A 24,740-nucleotide genomic window follows, 5' to 3' on the forward strand; every position below is an offset into this window, starting at 1 on the left:
CTTGCAACTACTCCAGAGTAAAAGCCGGGTGTAGATGGGCCCCAGGAAAGATGTTTTCTTCCTCCATCGTTTGAACAAAACTGCTTTCACCATTAACCATTATTAAAGTACCAACACACTCCAGAGCACAGCTATGAAAAGGATTCTCCTGGGCTGGCCTTCCACTCTCATTTATTACCCTGGTACCTCCTCCCAAGGAGTTCAGAGCAGCTTATTTATGGTTTCCAGGCCGTCTTACAGGGCCAGGTGACTTAGAACTGGCTCACAAGCCTCCCAAACTGTTCTCTGAACCATAAAGGACTTTTAGGAGTTTGCCCCATGAAACACCTGTTTATAGGGAAAAGGGGCCACAGAAAGTTTTCACTTTTTCTGGATGTTCTGGAGGGATGTACAGGCAATGTTAAGGCAATGGTCGTATCAGGCATATCAAAGAGGCCTACCTAAAATGGCTGTCTGAACCAAAGTTTGCTTCTGACCTATTACTGGCAGGAAGCTTTCCTAGGAAAAAGAGAACATGACGAGAAAGTTCATGCCCCAGACAGGTCAAAACCACAGAGAACAAGTTGAGAAATTTCTTTAGAAGTGAAGAAGTAAAAACAAAATATCATCAAATATTAATAAATACGAAGAGGCAGGATTAAAAGAGGGCAGTGGCCAACCAGAGTGCAGTAAGCAATCACATCACATATCATGTTCAAGTGTAAAACTATAAAAAGGAAGATACTAGGTGGGGTCACTCCCGGCAGGGGGTGACCTCTGCTAGCAGAAAGCTGTGTTGGTAATGTATGCACTATTCTTTGTCTTGATCTCTTTTCCTGTTTTAACCCTTGTCAACAAATACCATGGTATCAATTTCTTTTTATAATTGTCTTACACATTTCCTTCCTTTTAATAAATGTCTTAAATACTGTTTATGGGCATCTGCTTATAAAGTAACTGTGTTTTCTGTGAAGGGCTGTGTCCCTCTCAGCATCAGGAAAATCACATCTCTCTGAACCCAGATATAGAGAGGAAGGAGGAGCCTGTCAAGTAAATAGGTGGTCTACTTAATTAGATTTATTATCCTTAAGTTCTTTCTCCTACAGAGGGATAGATCAACAAGAGAAAATCATCCATTTTTTGTCCATTCCTGGAACCTCTTGGCAGGAGCCCAAGAGGAGAGAAGCTGATGTCCCTCTGGATGAGGCTGGGCAAAGCCCAAAGTCGAAGCTAAGTGTATTTGAGGTTAGGTGGGCAATAAGCCCGTATAGGCCCTATGTGGGACTGTGTGAGGACCAGGCATGTTCAAAAGACAAACAGGACAGAATCCAACCATTGCATCAAAATGTGGGCATGTTGGCGCTGCACAGGCCCTCCCAAATCAAAATTTCTGACAACAGAACGCAAGTGTGGCTGAACAGCTTACATGTCCAGTTAGTGCGCAGCGACGTGCCGGCTGTCACTCTAAATGCAACCCCTGCAACAGGAGTGGGCAGATTTGAGGCTTGCAAGATCTACTTTGTATTTGGCTGAACTCTGTGGTCCACCAACCAAAGCCAGGAGCAAAATACCATCTTGGGCAAGCAGGCCTACATTAAGAATTAAGGGTCAGGGAGCCTCTAGGCACAGGCTCAGCCCAGGCATTCAAGCTCACAGGTCTTCACACAGGTCCTCTTGGATTTCACCAAAGTGTGTTTTTTTCCAGCAGCCTAATGTTTTTGAGGTGGGGAGCATATTAGTTGTCGCCTTTCCTAAACCACTGGGAGTCAAGAACCATTGCTCATCTACTGCAAGCTGCCCAGAGATCCACCAGTAGATCCTCATCTACCTTCTGCCCACCCCGTCCTATGACGTAGCTTTGGTTCGTGCTCTCCTTCGTGTGTCTTCTTGTCGCCCCAGCATGGGGTGCAACGGCCTTTCGGCCTTGAGCTTTATCTGCCAGGAATTAACCCGGAGAGTCCTGCTGCCCCGACGGATCAAGCAGGTGTACCGCCCTTCGCTGAACTCGGTGGCAACAACACGCAGGTCCTGGCTGGGAAGCAGCTCAAAGCCTTGAAGTGAGTGGGAGAGCGGCACCCCGTCTTTGTACCAGCTGCAAGGGAAGAGAGGGCAGGGTCAGAGGGAGGGAGGAGACAACACAGTTTGACATTGCTGGCACTGGCCCCTCAAAGCCACGCCACCTCCAAAGCAGCATCCATCTCCTCTGCATTTCCCCACCTCACGTCCACAGTCAGGAGAAATTTGGACATATCCTCCCACAAGCATTCTGCCAGCTATCAGCCACATGGCACCTACTTTTCTTTAATATGAAGATTAGAGCCTTTCTACATGAGGCATTTATTTTGCGCTCATGATTCCTCACTTACGGTAGTTTGCAGGTCCTGTACAGGTGAGAAAGATCTTGGAATTCTTGTAGATCACAAGCTGAATATGAGCCAACAATGTGATGTGGCTGCAAAAAAGGCAAATGCTCTTTTGGGCTGCATTAATAGAAGCATCGCTTCCAAATCACATGAAGCACTAGTTCCCCTCCACTCAGCACTGGTGAGGCCTCATCTGGAGTCCTGTGCCCAGTTCTGGGCACCACACTTTAAGAAGGATGCAGACAAGCTGGAGAGGGTTCAGAGGAGGGCAACAAAGATGATCAGGGGACTGGAAACAAAGCCCTATGAAGAGAGACTGAAAGAACTGGGCATGTTTAGCCTTGAGAAGAGAAGACTGAGGGGAGATATGACAGCTCTCTTCAAGTACTTGAAAGGTTGTCACAGAGAGGAAGGCCAGGATCTCTTCTTGATCATCTCAGAGTGCAGGACACGGAATAATGGGCTCAAGTTATAGGAAGCCAAATTCAGGCTGAACATCAGGAAAAACTTCCTGACTGTTAATGCAATACAACAATGGAACCAATTCCCTAGGGAGGTGGTGGGCTCTCCCACACTGGAAGCATTCAAGATGAAGCTAGACAGCCACTTGTCAGGGATGCTCTGACTTGGATTCCTGCAGTGAGCAGGGGGTAGGACTCGATGGTCTTATAGGCCCCTTCCAACCCTATGATTCTATGATGTTGTTATCCTCCAGGGCTTCTCCTGTGCTTTGCAACCATTTTAGTGAGTTTTTTCTAACAAGGAAAGTCTGGTATTAATTGTGAATGGTGGGATAAAGCCTAGCCTAACTGCACAATTCCGCTATACCACAGTGCCCCCTAGTGCTTGTGTAAAGGAACATAAGGAAAGGAAGAGAAAGAAAACCCTCAGAAAAAACCCATGTAAAGGAGCCAGTCTTAATCCTGCAAAGAATCTGGAAACAGACACCTTAGTAAAGTGGCAGGTTAAGTCTGTAGTGTAGAGATGCCCTTAGTCTATGGCATACTCTAGCCTTTTCCAACCTGATGCCCTCCTGATGTTTTGGACTACAACTCCCAGCATTCCTGACCATTGGCCATGCTGGCTGGGAATGATGGGATCTGAAGTCCAAGATATCTGGAGGGCACCAGGTTGGGGAAAGTTGTCGTATGCCTTCCTCAACCTAACACTCTCCTGATGTGTTGGAATACAGCTCCCCTCATCCTTAGCCTGTGAATGATGGGAGTTGTAGTCCAGCACAACTAGAGGACACGAGGTCAGGGAAGGTTGCATCAGGCACTTATCCACATGTTGTGGCCTTGAAGGATGTTGCTCCCTGGCAGGCAGCTATCGAATCCCAGTATACGGTTTGGTAGTGGTGTGGGAGAACTACCATGGTAAGCTTCCAGTTCTCAGAACATACTTTGGGCATGCTCCCAGGGGTGCTTCCAGATGGAGATCAAGAAGGCACAGTGCAGCAAGTACACCTTCTTTTCCTTGATGGATTTTTTGTGGCAAAAAAAGAGATGGAAGAAGCGGCGGGAAAACACAGGAGGACTGCAAGTGGAAGAAGATGGCATCTTGGCCCCGTAAAATTCTGTGCATGAGGCAGGGCGAAGCACCCTCTGAAGGTGGTCAAGAAATCCGGACTCAGGCCTGTATGTCCTTTGGAAAGGAATCCTGCTCTTTGATTTCTAAGTCTGTGGGGACAGACTGTGGGGTTGCACATGCTGAAGGGAGGCAGTCTGCACATGCCTGGAGCATTTTATATACATCTATCTATCTATCTATCTATCTATCTATCCATCTATCCATCCATCCATCCATCCATCCATCCATCCATCTATCTATATGAGAGAATGAATGAATGAAAGGACAGAGGTTATGCTAAACACAACCTGGCTTTTTCAGGTTACTGTTGATATAACAACAATGTGCTGGAGGCTGGAACCAAACAGAGCTTTGGGCAGCATTTCCAGCAATCCCAAGTGGGCTTCCACACTCTGCATATTTTCTGTTCCTTCCAATGCAAGGATGGTCAACTTGTGACCCTCCAGTTGTTTTAGCCTACAACTCCCACGATCCCTCCCCGTTGGGATCAGTGCTGGCTAGGCTGGCTAGGCTGACATCAGCCCTAGCCAGAGCTGTGCTGGCTAGAGCTGATGGGAGATGTAGGCCAACACTTCTGGAGGGCCGTAAGTTGTCCACCCGCATTCTAATGGCTACCACAATTCTCTTCCCCTGGCTCTCCTAAATCGCATTCCCATATTCCCCTTCCCTTTCCCTGTTGACGTCGGCCATCCCAGCGTTCTGGCCACCGTCCGCTCCCATCTGCTGTAAAGAGCTGCTGGATGAATGGGGTGGTTGGACTGCCGCAGCACTTGGGGGGCGGGGGGGGGGGAGAAATTACAGGGATGCTCCTTACCTTGGAGCTCCTAAAGAAACACACATCATACTCTGGTCAGGAGACAAAAATGGTCTGCTTGAGAATGCTACACCACCATTGTCTTACCTGAGTGAAGGATTCTCACCTGACTTGCAAGAGTGACCTGGAAAAGTTGAACCCACAGCGGAAGGTGATGGCTCTGCCCTTGGAGATATATCTGGTGTGCACCTGAGAAGGGCGGGCGGGTGGCGAGGAGGAGGAGGCAACGCGCTCTGCAAGAAAGGGGCATGCAAACCTACTACACTGAGGGCAGCAGGTACAACTGCACAAGAGCTGCCGCCGAATGACGCTTAAAGCAGAGTTCGGGGGCAAACTTCCTGCTTCAGGGTGGCAAAAAACCCAACCAGTTCTGGAGAGATTTTTCAGGAGCGCTCCCCACATCCCAGAAAGATTCACGTCTTCTCCTGTACCATAAAAATACCTCTGCTATGCTGTGAGGGAGATTGAACAAAGTGACTGGGCAATGAAGGGGTCTATTAGCAATGTTACAGAGGCCTACATTTTTCAGGGGAACAGCTGTATGCAGGATCGTCTTTGAAAAATGGCCGAAAACGACAACAAGCTCAAAATTTGCCAGCCATGTTATTACCTGGGACATGCCGTTCCGAGTGCAGCGCTTAAAGATCTGCACTGGCTGCCTGCTGGTTTGCTTCTGGGAAGCATCCAAAGGGCTGATGTCGGCCTCCAGAGCCACAACGGTCTCAGATCCGGGGCATGTTTCCACGCTATCAGCTTCACTTCGTTTGCACCTTTGTTGTGATGTTTCCCCAACCGCATCTCCTCCTTTTCCTGTTTCCACAGCCCTTAAAGACCCACCTTATCATCGCTGTAGACGGGGGCTCTGTGCTGTTTCCACTGAGTTCTAATCAAATTATTTTCTTCATGGCTGGGTGGAGTCTGAGTGGAGTCTGGGCTGGGTTTGATTACCTCATCCGTGTTCTTGCCTCCTCCTCTTGCCCTCCCTCACCCCCTTCTGCCCCAGCTGAGTTTCTCGTTCTAGCCAGTCTCCTCCCTGCCTTCTGAGCTCTTTTGTTTTTTCCTTTAAGCAAACTCATGTGTGCAGCATCCCCAGCCCTAGCACCCCCCGCCCCCCCAGCGACCACTTCATGGAGACACCTTCTTCGTTAGACCTGGTTTGCTCCCCCCCGCCCGGTGCTGTTGTTGCTCTACTCCCTTATTCTGGCTTCCCAACAACCCTGTAAAGTGGACTAGAAGAAGCAGTAGCAGCTGGCTGGCTTCCCAATCAAAGGCACTTTTAATACCCACTGAAATCCTAACTGTCAAACCTTTCTCCTGCGTGGCTGAGAAGGGAGACTCCCCATCCACCCTGGGAGGAAAAAAGCCCATCAAACTGGTGAGCAAAAGGGAGAAGAAGCAGTCAGTGAAGTCAGTGGGAAGGGGAGGTTCCAAGTAAATGCACTGAAGGGGATAGGAGACCTTAAGACTGCTACAGTCTATAGACTTACAATGCACTCCTATGCACGCCTACTCAGAAGCAAGCCACACTGACTTCAATGGCATTTACTCCCAGGAAAGGAAAGCCTTGCAGCCAATGAGTTTACTCAGAAGTAACACCCCGGCACACACCCACACAAAGCGCAACAAAGCGCTAAAGGGGAAATAAATACACCTGGAGGAAATGGTGAAAAGAGCCAGCGGATGATATACTAGTTGTGCATCTCTTCACCTCTGCCTTCCTCCTCTGCTCCAGCCCTTTTGTTTTTTCCTTTAAAGCGAGTTTTAAAGCACACTTTCACTTTAATGAAGAGGAGCCTAAAAGCAAAGTTGGGTGTGCAGCATCCCCCTCCCTTTTCAAACCCTTTCTTCCCCTAAACCTGGACACGCCTTAACGACTTGGCGCCTTAACGACTCTCCGTGAAGCTGTCTTTGCAGCTCTCCTGATTTCCCTGCCACCACCTTGACTGGGAACTTCACAGCGATACCCAGCGTGGGCGGATGCTGCACTTGTATGCCAGGGGTGCGTCTGTGTGCATCTCTCCATCGCTGCCTGACTTGCTCCCTCCAGGATCCTCTCCCCCTCTCCTTCACATGCTGTTTCCCGTGAGGTCATGGGTAGGTGCGCGACACACCCACAAGGGCCGGGCTACACGCCCCATGGGCAGGACTATGACACCGAACCCAGTGCGGTTGTGGAAACAGGTCAGTAATGGGGCCAAAGTAAGCAGGAAAAGTTGGACTATGACCAGTCTCAGCAGAAGCGGTTTTCCGCAATAAAATGCAGGGCTGGTGCTGAATGGCCAAGGCATCATGGAAACACAGAGACCTCACCGCGCAGCCAGTTTGGAGTAAGTCTCTGCTGGAAACACAGCCCAGGAGAGTAGAAGGGCTGGCTTCTCCCCTATCAGCCTCCCCGGATGCTTCGTTCATCAAGCTGCCCTTGCTGCAAGAGTTTCCGCAATCAGAGATCAGGTGCCCAGCCAGGGGAGGCGGTTTTCTCCATGATACTGGTGACTTGGAGCTCTCTCCCCAGAGATGTGGCATCTTTTATCTTTCCCACATTCTTGAAGTCAGATATAGTGAGTTGGGGATTAGGGAGGGCGGACAGAGTGTCATCATTTGACTGCTGTCGATTTTATATATTGCATCCCTGATATTGTAGCCTGGGGGCGGGCAATGTGGTACCCAGAAACCAACTTTTAATTTAAAAATCACAAAAACAAGCCACATGTTCTTGTCAGATGCTGGGATCATTTCGAAGCAACGTGAAGACTTCCAGCCGCCTTCATCTTCCTTTGCCATGAATGCCTCTGGGGCTCAGAGACATTCTTAGGAAATGAAGATGGAGGGCCATGGCAGGGTGATGCTTTGGCAGGGTGATGCGTTCCTCGAAACAGTGGCAAGAAAACGAAGGGAGAGGGGAGAGGAACAAAAAGACTCCTGTCACTTCTGTCTCCCCTTCATGGATCACTGCCTCGTTGTGGCGAAGGGGCTTGCGTAACTCAGTGAAGCCATAAGCTATGCCGTGCAGGGCCACCCAAGACGGACATGTCATGGCGGACAGTTCTGACAAAATGTGGTCCACTGGAGAAGGAAATGGCAACCCACTCCAGTATTCTTGCCAAGAAAACCACATGGAACGTATCACAAGGCTAAAAGAGAAGACGCCGGAAGATGAGCCCCTCAGGTCGGAAGGTGTCCAATATATTACTGGGGAAGGGCAGAGGGAATTTCCAAGTAGAGCCAGAAAGAGTGAAGCGGCTGGGCCAAAGCTGAAAGGACACTCAGCTGTGGATGTGTCTGGTGGTGAAAAGAAAATCCGATGCTGTAAAGGACAATATTGTTTAGGAACCTGGAATGTAAGAACAATGAATCAAGGTAAGCTGGAGGTGGTCAAACATGAGATGGCAAGATTGAACATCGACATCTTGGGAATCAGCAAACTCAAATGGACAAGCATAGGCGAATTTAATTCAGGTGACCATTGTATCTACTACTGTGGGCAAGGATCCCTTAGAAGAAATGGAGTAGCACTCGTAGTCAATAAAACGGTGGGAAAAGCAGTACTGGGGTACAATCTCAAAAACAATAGAATGATCTCAGTACGAATCCAAGGCAAACCATTCAACATCACAGTAATTCAAGTCTATGCCCCAACCACTGAGGCCGAAGAAGCTGAGGTTGATCGGATCTATGGAGACCTACAACACCCTCTAGAACTAACACCAAAAAAAGATGTCCTCTTCATCATAGGGGATTGGAATGCTAAAGTAGGAAGTCAAGAAATCACCGGAATAACAGGCAAGCATGGCCTTGGTATACAAAATGAAGCAGGACAAAGGCTAATAGAGTTTTGCCAAGAGAACACGCTGATCATAGCAAACACTCTTTTCCAGCAGCACAAGAGGCGACTCTACACATGGACATCACCATATGGTCAATATCGAAATGAGATTGATGATGTCCTTTGCAGCCAAAGATGGAGAAGCTCTATACAGTCAGTAAAAACAAGACCTGGAGTTGACTGTGGCTCAGATCATGAGCTTCTTATTGCAAAACTTTGGCTTAAACTGAAGAACGTAGGGAAAACCACTAAACCATTCAGATATGACCTAAATCATATCCCTTATGAATATACAGTGGAGGTGAGGAATAGATTTCAGGGATTAGACCTGATAGACATAGTGCCTGAGGAACTATGGACGGAGATCCGCAACACTATTCAGGAGGCAGCTACTCAATCCATCCCAAACAAAAAGAAATGCAAGAAAGCAAAGTGGCTGTCTGATGAGGTTTTACAAGTAGCTGAGGAAAGAAGGGAAGCGAAAAGCAAGGGAGAAAGGGGAAGATATATCTAACTGAATGCAGAGTTCCAGAGAATAGCAAGGAGACACAAGAAGGCCTTCTTAAATGAACAATGCAAAGAAATCGAGGAAAACAGTAGAATGGGAAAGACTAGAAGAGATGTTTTCAAGAAAATCGGAGATCTCAAGGGAACGTTTTGTGCAAAGACGGGCATGATAAAGGACAAAGAAGGCAGGGGCCTAACAGAAGCAGATGAGATTAAGAAGAGGTGGACAGAATACACAGAAGAACTATACAGGAAAGATCTGAATGTCCCTGATAGCCATGATAGTGCGGTCACTGAACTTGAGCCAGACATCCTAGAGAGCGAAGTCAAGTGGGCCTTAGGAAGCATTACTAACAACAAAGCCAGTGGAGATGACAGTATTCCAGCTGAGCTATTTAAAATCCTAAAAGATGATGCTGTTAAAGTGCTGCACTCAATATGCCAACACATTTGGAACAGTCAACCATGGCCACAAGACTGGAAAAGGTCAGTTTACATTCCAATTCCAAAGAAGGGCAATGCCAAAGAGTGTCCAAACTACCGTACAATTGCGCTCATTTCACATGCCAGCAAGGTGATGCTCAAAATCCTACAAGCTAGGCTTCAGCAGTATGTGAACCAAGAACTACCAGAAGTACAAGCTGGGTTTCGAAGAGGCAGAGGAACTAGAGATCAAATCGCCAACATTCGCGATTTGATCTCTATGGAGAAAGCAAGAGAATTCCAGAAAAACGTCTATTTCTGCTTCATTGACTACGCTAAAGCCTTTGATTGTGTTGATCACAACAAACTCTGGCAAATTCTTCAAGAGATGGGAGTACCAGACCACCTTACCTGTCTCCTGAGAAACCTGTATGAGGGTCAAGAAGCAACAGTAAGAACCGGACATGGAACAACCGATTGGTTCAAAATTGGGAAAGGAGTACGACAAGGCTGCATATTGTCACCCTGCTTACTTAATTTATACGCAGAGTACATCATGAGAAACGCCGGGTTGGATGAATCACAAGTCGGAATTAAGATTGCCAGGAGAATTATCAACAACCTCAGATACGCAGACGATACCACCCTAATGGCAGAAAGCGAAGAGGATCTAAAGAGCCTCTTGTTGAGGGTGAAAGTGGAGAGTGCAAAAGCTGGTTTGAAACTCAGCATTAAAAAAAACTAAGATCATGTCATCTGGCCCCATCACTTCCTGCCATATAGAAGGGGAAGAAATGGAAGCAGTGACGATTTTATTTTCTTGGGCTCCAAGATCACCACAGACGGTGACTGTAGCCATGAAATTAAAAGACACTTGCTCCTTGGGAGGAAACCTATGGCAAACCTAGACAGCATAGTAAGAAGCAGAAACATCACCTTGCCGACAAAGGTCCATCTAATCAAAGCTATGGTTTTCCCAGTAGTAATGCCTGGCTGTGAGAGCTGGACTATAAGGAAGGCTGAGCACTGAAGAATTGATGCCTTCGAACTGTGGTGCTGGAGAAGACTCTTAAGAGTCCCCTGGACTGCAAGGAGGTCAAATCAGTCCACCCTAAAGGAAATCAACCCTGAGTGCTCATTGGAAGGACAGATACTGAAGCTGAAGCTCCAATATTTTGGCCACCTAATGCGAAGAGAAAACTCCCTGGAAAAGACCCTGATGCTGGGAAAGATTGAAGGCAAAAGGAGAAGGGGACGGCAGAGGATGAGATGGCTAGATAGCATCACCGATGCAATGAATATGAACTTGAGCACACTCCGGGAGAGAGCAGAGGACAGGAAGGCCTGGCGTGCTATGGTCCATGGGGTCACGAAGAGTCAGACACGACTGAACGACACTTCTGTCTGATAAGCGGGGGGGGGGGGCTAGGGGGAGCAGTGGGGATGTGGGAGGGGGGCTAGGAAGGGCAGCCAGCTGGGGGGGGGAGAGCAGCAGGCCCATGCCTTGGGGGCAGGTGGGAGCAATGGGGGGGCAGTTGGAGAGTCGTGTGCTTGTATGTCTGAATGGATGGGGACTGCATGTATGTGAGAAAGGGAGAGAGAAAGGGGATTTCAAGGGATTTGGGAGGAATCCTGAAAAATACTGGGATTTTTCTGTGTCCTTGCAGTCAGTAGAAGGGAGGGATGGGTATGCATTTATGTATGTGTGTGTGTATGATGGGAGTTGTACACCACAAATTGCCCAGCCCTGTACCATGGCCTGTTTCTCAGCCCTTTTGCTCTCTGAAACATGTTCTGATGGGTACTGGAGGCTGAGAGGGGCTGCCCTGCCCCACCCCCACTTGTTTGGATCCAGCTTTGGAAATGGACTCCTAGAAACTGGGTAACTGAAGTATTTATGTATGTGAGAGGCCAACATTAGACAAAGACCGTTTGAGGTTTTGTTTTTTGAAAGCCAGGTTACGGCTGCAATCCTAAACTGACTAAAGTGTTTTTGTAACCGAACTGATTCCTATGAGAAGCTTGTTTAACAGTGCAAACCTATAGATGTCTACTCAGAAGTGAACCCCACTGAGCAAAATGGGATTTACTTCTGCATAGACCACATAACATTGCACTGTTAGATGGCAATCCTACACCCAGTTACCTGGGAGTAAGCTCCATTGAACTCAATAGGACTTAATTCTGAGTAGACACATATAGAACTGCACTGTTAGTCAATGTTTTAAACTGCCAGTGGATTTCAACTATCCACAGTTACCTATGTGCCAAAACATTCTATGTCATTTTATTTACTTATTTATTCAAATATTTATGCCCTGCCTTTTAACTCAATGAATCTCCACGGTGATTTGACAACAACAGTCTTATAAGAGACACTTAGTAGCAAAAATCAGCAAAAGCTAAAAACCAACACACAGACAGAACAGCAGAGCAGCAGAGCGTTCACCGATAGGTGGACAATAACGGAAGAAACCTCCCTGCATAAGGGAAAAACCACCTTGCCACTGGGGCAGGTTGCTTTCGAGTTCACGGTATCCCAAGAGCCTGCGGTAGGGGAAAAACCATTAGGAGCTCCAGGTTCTCACCAAAGCAGGCATTGCAGATCCGGGGGCAATGCCTCTTCATGAAGGCACGCTGGCGTGAACAGAAGCCCTGCTGGGCCCATGACTGGCACTGCTTCTTCTCATCCACGCAGCCTGCAAGTTGAGGACCAAGCAGTGGGATCAAGCATGTGTTAAGCAGTCACGGGTCTTCCCCACCTGATAGAGATCCGACTCCAGGGAAGAGTGGAGCGGGATCAGCTATAGAAGCGGGGGGGGGGGGACACTTTTTTTCTGTCAAGGGCCACATTCTCTCGGAAGCTAATCTAATGGAGGCTGTATGCTGGTGGTGGCTGGGGCCACAGCCAAAATGAGGTGGATTCACCCCCTTTTCCCTCTCTCCATGCCACCCCCTTTTCTCTTTTTTCACTCTCTCTGCCACCCTTTTCTCTCTCTGCCTCCCCCTTTCTCTCTCTGCTGCCCTTTCTCTCCCACTCTCTGCCATTCCTTTTTTCTTCACTCTTTCTGCCGCCCCCTTTTCTCTCACTTTCTGCTGCACCCTTCTGTGTGTGTGTGTGCGCCACTCCCTCTTCTCTTTCTCTTTTCATTCTCTCTCACTACCACCCCTTTTCTTTCTCTCTCTGCTGCCCTTTTCACACAGTCACGCACTCTCTCTCTCCCTCTCCTAACCTCTTCTCTCTCCCTCTTCCTCCCCAGCCAGTGGGCTGCCAGGGAAAGGACAGATCGCTCTTGCCCCAAAATTTGAACTCATTGCTTGCAGAGGGTTTTGGAAACTAGGCCAATGGCCACACGTGCTTTTCCGGCTGCAGTTTTCCCACTCTGAGCTATAAGTTAGAGGAGCTGGAGCAAGACGAGCGCACGAAACAGCTGAATGTCAGCTTATCGTCTGGACGGCACCAGGTTGGAGAAGGCTGCCATCCATTAGCTCCAGCAAAAACAGTCACCAGTCTCCTGCAAGGATGCACGTCTGCTGGTTAAATACACCCACACCCCTGGAGAGAGGGGTCATGACCGCCACCCAGGACGATAGATCCACAGCAGGGCGTGCTCCCAAGCTGGGCACCGATGCCTGCTGACACCAGAGGCATTGGCGCTTGCTGCTTTGGGCAAGGCCAGCCGGGGGCTCCTCACCGTACAGCCGCTGGATGGCCCAGATGTCGTCCTGGCCAATGCGCCATGTCCTACTGTAGGTGGCGTTGGGGTGCATGAGGGCACGGGCATCCCGGGAATGCCACAGGCCCAGGGCATGCCCAATCTCGTGAGCTGCTACCTGCACCAAGTCATTCAGCCAGACACCTGCCAAAGAGAGAATGCAACGGCCACAAAAGGGCTTAAGGGGGGGGAACATCCCCACCGCCCCAACTTCCATGCACTGCCTCCAGCTAGACACTGTTGCCTGCCCCTCCCCCTGCTGTGGGGCAGCCCCCCTCTGGGGGCTATAGGGGTGCTCTCCAGCAGGGGCCGCACCCAGGCATGCCAGCAGGCACGGCTTCACTCAGACGCTGTCTAGGGAACACAGGATTGCTCTCTAAATCTATTTCCTTGTTACTTCTCCTGCGGTGGGTTGAGAGAACCAACTGAGCTTCTCTGGAACCCAGAGAGGAAAACGGGGCGGGAGCCTGGGTGTCAGCGGGAGCAACGGATGCAGGGGGAAGCAGGCATTTCTGGAGGGGTTCGTTTCTCAGTTTCAGAGGTGGAAGCTGGGGAAAAGGCGGAAGCCCGGCAGAAACATCCAGTGATGACAGCTACATAACTTTGTTTGAAGACTTCACGTATCAAAGGGAGGGCTACTTCAACCCGCGCAAAGCCAGGTCCATTCGCTAGCGTTTTCTAACGGCAAGTCCTCATGCCAAACTAATCCTGGCGGCCATTTGCCGTAGGTCACCCTCCCTGCTGAATCCGCCCCCTTGCTTCTACTAAGCAAAACCGCTCTGCGCTGGCGAGTCCACGGTACCTTGCTTCCAACTGAAGCGGGAGCGGCCCAGGATCCAAAACTCATGGTTGTCGAAGTGGATCTCGCCGTGGGGGGGGAGGAACGCGTGAGCCAGCTCCCCGTTCAGCCCGTCAAAGCAAGGATGCAGGGGAGAGAACCAGCAGTCGGTGTGGTTGAATGCGTAGAAACCTGCTCGACAGCAGCCGACAAGACAGAGGGCTTTATTATAGCTGGAACTGGCGTATATCACATTCAGAGTGCGCAACGCTTCTTTCATTTATGCCAAGAGCTCTGTAAGGCTAATTAGACAGAGAGAGAATCTCGGGCCGCCTGGCGAACTGCAGGGGCGAATGGGAGACAGAACCTGCCTCTCCCGCAGCCCAAAGCCAACTCTCTGTGCACCAGCCTCTGTGAAGCCCAGAGAAAAGCTGCAAAGTCGGCAGCATTTTGCTTGGACTTGCGCTGATAATGCTTCTCCGGGTGGGTTCATGGAAGGAGGAGAACAGGGAGGAGGAATGTGTCGCCCTCCCAATATCATTGGCCTGCCGCTACTACCATCATCCATCACGAAGGACATCTGAAGAGGGTCGCAACATACGCCTATGGTATCAACATCTGCGTTTGGACTGTTCAGTGGGACCCAGGTAAGATAGGGTTAATAGTATGCCAGGGAGGGAGTGACAAGTGGGCGTGGCCAGAGTGAGTGTGAGGATTCTGAGGCTATATAAAGGGTCAGGAGTCAGACAGGGTCTCAGGGACTGAAGCAGCAGCAGCTAGGTAGCCGGGTTTGTGTGCGGGATTTTAGGAAGGCAGAGTAGGTAGGGAAGTTAGGAAGAAGCACTGAGTCATAACAACAACTTACAACTTCTCATGTTTTCAATGCATCTCCATTTGATTTTTTTTAAACCCAGATTCCCATGTGTGGACTGAATGGTTATACTACCATCATTTAGGGCGCAATCCTATTGAGACAGACGGTCGCCTCCAACTTCCTCTGAAGTCGGAGGCGACCGCTTATCCAAAGCAGGGCGGCTGTAGCAGGGAGGAGGGGATTCCTTCCATGCTCCAGCTGCCCAGCAGTTTTCCTTAGATGCCTGATTTCGGGTGTCTAAGCGCGGCTTTGGGGCGGGGGCCGGAACGGGGCTGGAGACTGCACAGGGAGCTGTCTAGAACAGCTTCCGCCGTCTCCTCTCCCCCCACCCCGGGACAGCCCCTTTTCACCCTGTCTGTGCTCCGTGTTACAAGCACAGACAGGCATGGAGGGGCAGCTGCCGCGGTTCTCTCTGCCCCAGCTGCGAGAGGGACATGGGCAGGGAGCACAGTTTCCCAGCTATGAACTCTTAGCACTGTCTCTGAGCGCGGAGCTGGGAAACCAAAAAATCCTCTCCTCACCACACGCTGTCTAGGGGACACAGGATTGCTCTCTAAATCTATTTCCTTGTTACTTCTCCTGTGGTGGGTTGAGAGAACCAATTGAGCTTCTCTGGAAACCAGAGAGGAAAACGGGGCGGGAGCCTGGGTGTCAGTGGGAGCAATGGATGCAGGGGGAAGCAGGCGTTTCCGGAGGGGTTCGTTTCTCAGTTTCAGAGGTGGAAGCTGGGGTAAAGGCGGAAGCCCGGCAGAAATGTCACAAGGAGTAATTGGACAGCCCGGGCAGTCACGCATCAGCCAGTCCTCTGATGTCTTTCTTTATTGACTTGGCTGACATCTGTTGCCTCCCGCACATGCAGACATGTACCACCCCAAGCTCACAATAAAGACTGGATAAGGGATATCTATGTCCTGCTGTGCTGCAGACAATCCCAGGAACCAAGCAGAGAAAGAGACCCGGCTCTCACTGAGAGGGCTAACCTGGATCTGGGCTATATGCCGCTTTCAAAGCCAGACAACACCGGAGAACATGCAAAAATCACACGGTGAAAAGGAGAGACAAAGTCTCAGGATGTTTAAAAAAAAAAAGCGCAAGAACAACTTTTATTCCTCGGAGCAGCCCAGCACGTTTCAGCCCTGTATCATATATTTCTGGGCCTTCTTCAGGGGACATGCAGAAACTGGACACCACAACACATTCGTTTACATCTCTAAACTAAACATTTCTAAATATCTTATTAGACTCCATATGCATACTGCAACTGTGCCTATGTATGCCCGGACCCTATGGTCATCTTTAGGGATCCTTTTCCAGGAGCCCCTGCCAAAAGAGGTAAGGCAGGTGGATACCAAGAAGAGGGCATTTTCTGCTGCGGCTGCCCAGTTATGGAACAAACTCCCTAGAGAGGTTCACCTGGCGCCTACATTGTACTCTTTCCGGCCCAGGTGAAGACCTTGTTCCCAAGCATTTTTAGCATTTTAACATTCCAGGTTTTTTTTTAGCTCTGCTGTCTTAAATCTGCTATTGCATTTTAACTATCAGCACTGCTGCTAGTTTTAATCTGGTTGTATTTTTTATTCTGTAGTTTTAATCTATTGTATTTTATATTCTATTGCATGTTGTATTTTTGCGGTTTTAATTTTGTGAACTGCCCAGGGAGCCTTGGCTACTGGGCGGTATAAAAATTAATGAAATAAAGAAATAAATATGTACGTGCCCATGTAACTGGGCACTTAAAATTTGTAAATGTTGCCTGCAGAGATCTCTGGAAAAAAAACGTCTCCAGGAATAAGTCCTGCAACTGGTGACATGATTAGTACGTGGCGGTTTACGTTCATTCTCTTTTTAACTCATCTCAGATGTACCCAGAATTGCACTGATTAAACTCAAGCTCCGTCATTTCTGGATGTGCACCAGACTCTTAGGGAGTGCCTAGAAAACTCTGTACTTTAGAAGAAGGGAAGAAAACCCAGCTCTTTGTTAAGGCCCCCAGGAGTCAGATGGTGGGAGTTGTGGTCCAACACATCTCTGAAGGGGACCAGGTCAGGCAAGCTGGTCTCTGGCTTCCATACTGGTGACAGCTGAGGGCTCCTTCACACAGAGCTTCTATCCTGCTACTGAGATCGCTCAATCACAGAAGTCTGTGGGCTCTTTAGATGAGGTCATGAGCGTCTCCTGCACGAAATGCCCTTTGTTCCGCTTTTAAATAGATCACACATAATGAGCTATCAAATTACCCCCCCCCCCGTAGTGTTTCGCTTGAGTTTCCTCCGTGAAAAGAGTAAAAGCAGCGAGAAGCGAGATCAATGAAAGATAACGGAAGACTCAGATACAGCAAGAAGGGGGGGAGGAAGTGGGTGAAAGGGGGAGTCGTCGTGATCCTGCATTTAAAACGGAAGCAGAAAGCCCCGTTTTAAATGCAGGATTTTAGGATGGTGTAGAGATGCCCTGAGACTGCAAGAGGGAAGTCCGGACACAATGCAGATGCCTAGATCCAGCCTAAAAGCTCTGAGAAGGGCTCTGAATCCCCCAAACGTAGATGGGAAAGAGACTCGGAATCACCTGACTCCAACAATGTTCCTGAAATAAAATGTGGCTATTAAAGGTCCCCCTTTTTCGATGTTGGATCTCTACCTCTCCCAAATTGCCAACTCCCCCTTCAGAAATAGACACTTTTGAATTGTCATACAGCCCCTCTATTTTAATAAAAAATCACCCACTCCGCCTGACATTTTCTCCCCCCTTACACACCCGACATGCTAAATATATCCTATTCCTATTGCCTCTCTCCATGTGTCTTGAATTCCCTCCACAGCCGTTTTCCTCATTGCTGAGCTGCTTTGAACTTTCTCCAACTAACCCAGATGTAATAAATCTGCCAGTGGAAGCCCTTCTTCCGTTCTTGGGACCATGCCAGAACTTCAAATAAGTTTGGAAGAGACAGTTATAAAACACACACACACAGTAGCAAGGAACTACAGAGGAGAACATGAGAGCCACCCATCACCCTCAAGGACTGGCTATCACAGCAGCCACTTCCTGACCTCTACAGGCCATTTTCACATCTGAAACAAAAGCCATCAAAATGGCACCCCCTCTGCCTGCATTTCTTTACTCGGCGCACAGAAACAAGGCTTGGAAGCAAGCGAATGGCGCTCCTCGTGGAACCCGCTTCTCAAAACAACAGCTTCGCATTGCCCATGATGGCTCCCCATCTGGAAACCAACCGTAAATCTGACGCAGAACTGGTGAGGCTGCCCAGCCCATGGCTTCAAGGCAACCACAGAGAGCTTCTCTGGCATACAGGCCATAGTGCCAAAAGGCCAAGCTGTGAAACAAAAAGTCCCCAGTTGAAATCCCACCTGTGCCTTTAAATTAGGTGGCCACGAACAAACGGCATTCTCTCAGCCTCGGCCACCACCTATGCAAGGGGGCCTAGCTGCAGAGCCTCAGGGGCCACCTCACTCCCTCCTGGGGCTCAACCTGGCCTTCCAGGGCGTCCCACGCCCCCATCCCTGGGACCCACCCCCTTCCCGCAGCCACCTATCATTTGGTGGCTCCCCAGCTTTTCTTCCACATTCTACAAGGTTCAGAATCGCTCTCCTAAGGATTAGTTACTGGCGGTGATTTAAAGCATATGGTCTTCTTGAGAGGTTTCCACCCTTAAAGGCAGCCCATAAATAATAGTAGGTTAGATTAGATTAAGCTAAAATATGCTAGTATTCTTGGCCACACCCCCTTTTGCCTTTGCCCTCCCCCAAAAGCTGCCCCAGAGCGCTTCTCTGAAACGGAGCTTGCCGAAAGAGGTTCCACACCCCTGCAACACGGGGGTAACGCCACTGGCAACGTCTGTGACGCTCGTCGACATGTGAAAGCCCCTTAGAACGCCGGGCACGATCCTTCTTCTCCCTCTCTCAGCTTCCTGCCTTCCCACCCGCTCCCGCCTCCACGGCTTTCCAGGAAGCCCCTACCTATAGTGATGTCAGCCGTCTGGGCAGGGGGCAGGCGCCGGAAGCTGAGGGGCGAAACGTCGCTCCACATGCGGAAGGCGCTGGCAATGGCTCGCTCCGTATCGGCCTTGTTGAGGGTGCTGGGGAAGAGCACGATCCTGAAGGCAGAGGCAGGGGCAGGCAGGAAGTCAGGGAGCACAGTGTCACGAGCCGCCTCGCCTTCTAGATCCTTCTCCAGAGGTGGGGGCGGCAGCAAGAAAAGAAGAAAAAGTCACCGCAGGAGTTTCTCCACCGAGCGCCACATAGGGCAACTATGCTTGCGGGGGCCAGAGTTTCCATGCTGCACCTGCCTGATATCCACCGCCGCAGGCCGCAGCAGCGGAAGGAGGCGGCCAAGAATGCTATCAGCACTGGGAGACTGGAGAATTTCAGGCTTACGACCAATGACTTCCACCAGAGGGGGCTGTAAGGGGGAAATACAATCCACCCCAAAAGGACCCTAGTCGCCACATGCGGCAATAGTAAAACTGGAGGTCCTTTGCCTAGTAGCCAGCCTCAATTAAAACCTCAAGGTGCAGAGCAGGCGTCCCCATTCTGGTGCCCTCCAGATGGCTCGGAATCCAATTCCCATCATCCTCAGCCAGCATGGCCAATAGTCGGGGATGAGAGGCGTTGTCAACCTAAACATCTGGAGGACACCAGCTTGGGGAAGTCTGGTATAGCATAATGCCTGAATACAGGGTTTCAACCTGGGTCCCAGGGGTCCCCAGTAGCTAGGGATGTCAGAGAATTTCTCCACGAATCTCGGGGAGGCCGAATGCCAGCGCATTCGGGCCCCCGAAATTGGTAGAGAAATGGTCTGCCCCCCGCCCCCCCCGGGACGGGACTTACCTTGTGCGAATGTCCCTGGTGGCGGCGGCAGCTCCAGCGGCAGCCAGTCTTCCGACTGGCTGCCACCGCCGCCATTTCCAAGTAAAAAAAAAAAAAAACGTGATAGGCTATGTGAAGATTTACGTAGCCTATCACGGCTAGATTTTTAAAAAACACCGTGATAGGCTACGTAAATGTTTACGTAGCCTATCACGGCTGAGTGAAAAACAAACAAACCGACCGTGCATACGCAAACGGCGGCGCCCATAGGCACCGCCATTTGCGTTCCTTATTTTGGCACGTGTAATCTACGTAAACATTTACATAGACTACAGCGAAAATAAGGGGAACGCAAATAGCGTTCCCCTTATTTTCGCCGTAGTCTACGTAAATGTTTACGTAGACTACACGTGCCAAAATAAAGAACACAAATGGCGGCGCCCACGGGCACCGCCATTTGCATACGCGCGGTTTGTTTTTTGTTTTTTTCACTCAGCCGTGATAGGCTACGTAAACATTTACGTAGCCTATCACGGCTGACTGCAGGGACGCAAATGGCGGCAGCTACGGCCGCCGCCATTTGCGTCCCGGCAGGACAGGAGGATTCGCGCAAAGAGGGACGGGGCGCCTCCCCCCCGGCCAGACTTTCGGGTGGGAGGGACGGGGCGCCTCCCCCCTGGCCAGAATTTTGTGGGGGAGGGACAGGGCACCTCCCCCCCACCGTGAATCAAGCTTCGGGTTCAGGTAAGGGACTTTCGTTCATCCCTACCAGTAACTTCTCTGGGGGTTCTTTTATTATTTAGAATATGTCAATGCCACCACTTAGGACAAAGGACCTCCAAGATGACTTACATACAAAAATAAAACATAAACACTGCAATAATGTATTGCTGGAGAGCCAGTGTGGCATAGTGGTTAGAGTGTTGGACTGGGACTCGGGAGATCCGGGCTCCAGTCCCCACTCGGCCATGAAGCTCACTAGGGGGCTTTGGGCCAGTCACTGACTCTCAGCCTAACCTACCTCACAGGGCTGTTGTTGTGGGGATAAAATGGAGAGGACGAGGACCATGTGAGCTGCTTTGGGATCCTTGCAAGAGGAAAAAAGGATATAAATGTAATAAATAAATAGATATTAAAATGGCAGTTTAAAAGAGTTCACACTCCAGCATGACTTTCATTAAACCTAATTTAAACCATTAAGAAAAACAATTTGAAACCAGCAGCAACATAAGCCATTAAACAGTCAAAAGCAGTATAATCATCATCATCCCAGCACATCAACTAAAAGCAGCTTGAAACAAAAGGGTTTTCAAGGCGGATTTAAAAGCCAGCAGCAATGAAATATATCTCGGGAGGGAGGTTCACAGGTATGGGGCCACCAATGAGAAGGCCATGTCTTCAGTGAGCTGATCAGTAATGGCTGATAAGCTTTCCTGGAAGACAGCTCACCCATCACTGCCTCTTCCTCTGTACTGTGCAACCACAAGGAACACGGGCATGCTCTAAGGCACCCCCTCTGCTCACATGGAGCCCGTGGAGAGGCCTGGCCAGCACCCTCATGTAAATTGAGGGCACCTCCCCACCCCCAAACCCTCTGCAACGATCAGACAGTCCATGGCACGCATGCAAGGGGTTCCTAGACAAATTAACGTGGAAATGGGCTCAGAGAATCGGGCCTGTCTTGTAGGATATATAGTCCAACCCTCCCCTCTCACTTCATGCAGGAAATTCAGAGCTAGAACATTCCCAACCAAGGGCTCTCCGGCCTCTCCTCGAGGCCCTCCACCGAGGGAGCGCCCACCCATCCCTCTAAAGTAATGGCTGCCATTCTCAGGCGTAGGTGGACAGACTGAAGGTCAGCGGTGGAGAACACAGTGGCTCCAGAAGCCGTCTAGGAAAGAACACCAGGACACCTTGCTCTGCGACAGTGTATTTGGCAAACCTGCAACCGTCCCTCTGCTCAGACCCCCGCCCCGCCCCGGCCGGCCCCCCAAGATACAGGCACTCACTTATAGGTCAGATTCACATGGTCCCATTTGTAGCCCAGAGGGTTGACTGCGTAGCGCCTCCTCCTGGCCAAGCCTTCGTCTGATGGCCAAGCGGCAGAGGGGCCCAGAACAGACTGGACTGCCTCTTCCCCCTACAAGAGAGCAAGGACATCCAGGGCAAGAGACTGGCGTGCGTTCCAACAGCAGGTCCGACTCTGAGGTCGGGTTCCACACTCCCCTCTCCCTGCCCTCCACACCCCTCAGCCTCAAGGCACGCAGAGGCTGGTCTTTCTGGTTGTCTGCCCTCTGAGGCCTTCTTCAGCCACAGTTTTGGATCCCTGCCTCCCCCCACCCTCCACCCCTGGCAGATTAGGGCTAGTTCTGCTGTCGGGGAAAAGGGAAGGTTGAGGAGAAACCGGTGTGTGTTATGGCTGCGTTCGGACATCACTTTAAGCCACGATGGCTTAATGAACTACTCACAGTAGCTTTTTTTTTTTTAATAGTCCAGGATGCCTCGCCACACGAGCGGGCTAATAAGCTAAGGTGCGAAACTTATTAAACTACAGTGCCTAACCTGACACCCCACCCCACCCCGTCCCTTGTCCTGCTGCACCCCTCCCGCCTGGACAGTGGCGCCGTTTCACCCATTCATTATATCGCAGGAGGGGCCACAAGAAGCGACATCGAAAAGGGGGTGGCACAAATAAAACCTTGGAAGTCTGCAGGAACAAGACCAAACTTCACATGCCAGCCTCTCCTAGTTGGGAAGCACCCAATGTATCGTCAGAACTATTGGCAATTACCCCAGAGGAGGGAAATGTCCCAGGTGCACCAAACGGGGTGGCAACTATAACACCTTGGAGGTTCGCAGGATCGGGACCAAACGTGACGCACAGCCTCTCCTAGCCGGGAGGCACCTGATGCACCATCAGAACGCTGCGCGATTACCCCAGAGGAGGGTGCACCAAAAAGCGGGCAGCGCAAATAAGCCCTTGGAAGTTTGCAGGATCGGGACCAAACTTCACACACAGTCGAGCGCGCGCGCGCAAAAGGGGGAGCTTGTTGCCTTTGATCGGTTCTGTTCGCACTCTCCCCGCGTTCTGCTGACTGCGTGGTTTACACACCCCGCTTCCCGGAAGGACCGTCTCCTCCCTGCGCTAGAAGGCTTCTCCCACCTGACCATCGGGGCGCGCGTGCGAGCGGAACTCCCACGGCCCGCTCAGCTGCTCTCAGCCACGGCCCGGCCCGCCCGCCGGCCGGCCGGCCCAGGAACGCCGCCCAGGTTCCCCAGGCGAAAGGCCGCCTCGCCCACCTCTACATCAGCGCTTCGCAGGATCCAGAGAACCGCCGGCAGCAGGCAGAAGAGGCCCGCCGCCGCCGCCCCGCAGCACCGCCGGGACATCCTGGGGCACAGGAGGGTCCCGGCGGCACCTGGATGGCTCCTTTCCCCGAGGGCCGGCGGCCAGCGCAGAGGAGCGGCCTCTCCTGCCCGCCGCCGCCCGCGCTCGCTCGCCGGCACTGCCGCTCCGTCGGCGGCGCCCGCCGCGAAGGCAGCCGCCCGGCCCCCGCCCCCGCCCCCGCCCCGCCAGATGGGAGCCATCTGTCCAGCGCGCGCGGGGGCAGCAGGCGGGCCTCGCGGACGGCGCCAGGCGCGGCCAGGCCCCGCCCCGCCCCGCGCCCGGGGGTCCCCGTCGCTGCGGCACCGTAGTCCTCGCGCCCGCCGCCCTCCCCTGGCGGCGGCGGCGGCGTTGGCTCCTCTCTCGGTGGCTCTCGGCCGCGGAGCGGACCCTCGAGGGGCGGCACGCTCCGAGCTCCGGCTGCCGGGCCGGATCCGGGCGCCGGGCGGGCGGCGCCTTGCGAGCGCCACAGGGGCATCCGGCTGGCGGGGGCAGCATGGCGCGCGGCGACGTGCGCCTCGAGGCCGACCTGTCGGGGCCTCCCCCGCCTCCGAGATGGCTCTGCTGCGGGGGGCACGCTGCCACCCGCCCCCGGTGCGTTTGCTCCGCCGCTTCCCAGCGCCACGCGCGCCTTCTCCTCCGCCGGTCTCCGGAGAAGAGCGAGCGCCGCGCCTGGCCCGCGCCCCGCCGCCCGGCCTCCTTCCCCGCGCGGCCAGCCGCCCAGACAGCTTGCTCCGCGGCCCGGCGCCCCCATCCGGGGTTGCTCGCCCCGTCGATCTGGCTCCTTCTGAAGAGGGGGGCGCGGGCGCTTCGCTGCCGGACGGGCTGCCGCCAGGGCCAGACTCGGCCTCCCAGAGCGGCGGCCCCTGGAAGCAGCGGCGCCCGGCACGCGGAGGGGGAGCGCCGGCGAAAGATGACCGCGAGGTTCAGCCCCACGAGGGCGCGGGCGTCGCCCGGGCGGGGGGCGTCTGCTGGGCGCGCAGAAGAGCTCGGGGGATTCCCAGCGGGGCCGGGAAAGAGGCGCGCCCCGGACGCAGCAGGCGCGACAGTGCCGGCCCGCCGCGCTGGACTTGCCGCCGAGCCGCGGCGGGGCAAGAAGCGCGCCGGTCGGGCAGGGAAGCCCGGCTTGCGGGGCGCGCGCGCCTCGCTCCTAGGCGGGGCCGCGCTTCGGCCGGTTTCCGAGCGCGCGCTTCTGCCTGGATGCGAGGAGCGCGCACCCGGCTCCCCCGGCACGTCGCCAAGACTTCAGCTGCTGCGGCCGCTGAGGCCGCCGGTTGGTGGCGAGGGTTCCGGCGGGGGGGGGGGGGCAGTGTGGCTCCCTGACCCCAGTGGCAAATTCGGCGGCTCCAGGGGGAGCAGGGAGGGTGCCGCGAAACCAGCCAGGCAGCGCACGTGGCCCTGAACTGCGTGTCCCCCGCCCTGCCAGCCTTGAGGTAGATGGAAGGATGGTCTGGCTCGGTATATTTTATTTTTTTATTTATTATATTTATATCCCGCCTGCTTTCCTCTCACCTTTTTCCATTTTTCCTCCCAATGAACAGAAGACATTTGATACGAATGTAGGGGTTACTGATTAGTCCTTTATCCCTCTTTTCTGTTCTCTCACACAGCATTTTCTTCTCCAAGGAGAACCAGTGACATCATGTGAAGTTACCCCTGAATTTTCTC

At 52.0% G+C, this 24,740-nt stretch overlaps 1 protein-coding gene across 1 annotated transcript; it reads right to left on the reverse strand.

Moving 5' to 3' along the window:
* Nucleotides 1-559: 559 nt before the first annotated feature.
* Nucleotides 560-23,978, reverse strand: LOC146351714 (matrix metalloproteinase-23-like). Its single transcript, XM_084847674.1, has 9 exons — nt 22,988-23,978; nt 21,697-21,827; nt 20,709-20,774; nt 18,839-18,975; nt 14,018-14,185; nt 13,195-13,359; nt 12,088-12,198; nt 4,853-4,979; nt 560-2,071 (listed from the first exon to the last, which is right to left on the reverse strand). Exons 1-9 carry the CDS (start codon nt 23,273-23,275, stop codon nt 1,825-1,827), a joined length of 1,440 nt encoding a protein of 479 aa, XP_084703800.1. The 5' UTR covers nt 23,276-23,978; the 3' UTR covers nt 560-1,824.
* Between the last annotated feature and the right edge of the window lie 762 nt (nt 23,979-24,740).

Source organism: Heloderma suspectum, chromosome 3 (genome assembly GCF_057233095.1).
Source record: "Heloderma suspectum isolate Gila_16-S chromosome 3, 16-S_ref, whole genome shotgun sequence".
Lineage (NCBI taxonomy): Eukaryota > Metazoa > Chordata > Lepidosauria > Squamata > Helodermatidae > Heloderma > Heloderma suspectum.

Coding starts and splice junctions, on each gene's coding strand:
- LOC146351714 (XM_084847674.1), bottom strand. CDS start 23,275: ATGGCTCCCATCTGGCGGGGCGGGGGCGGGGGCGGGGGCCGGGCGGCT. Junction 14,186..18,838: donor GACGGCTGACATCACTATAG/GTAGGGGCTTCC, acceptor GCTGTCGAGCAG/GTTTCTACGCATTCAACCAC. Junction 13,360..14,017: donor CCGCTTCAGTTGGAAGCAAG/GTACCGTGGACT, acceptor TCTCTTTGGCAG/GTGTCTGGCTGAATGACTTG.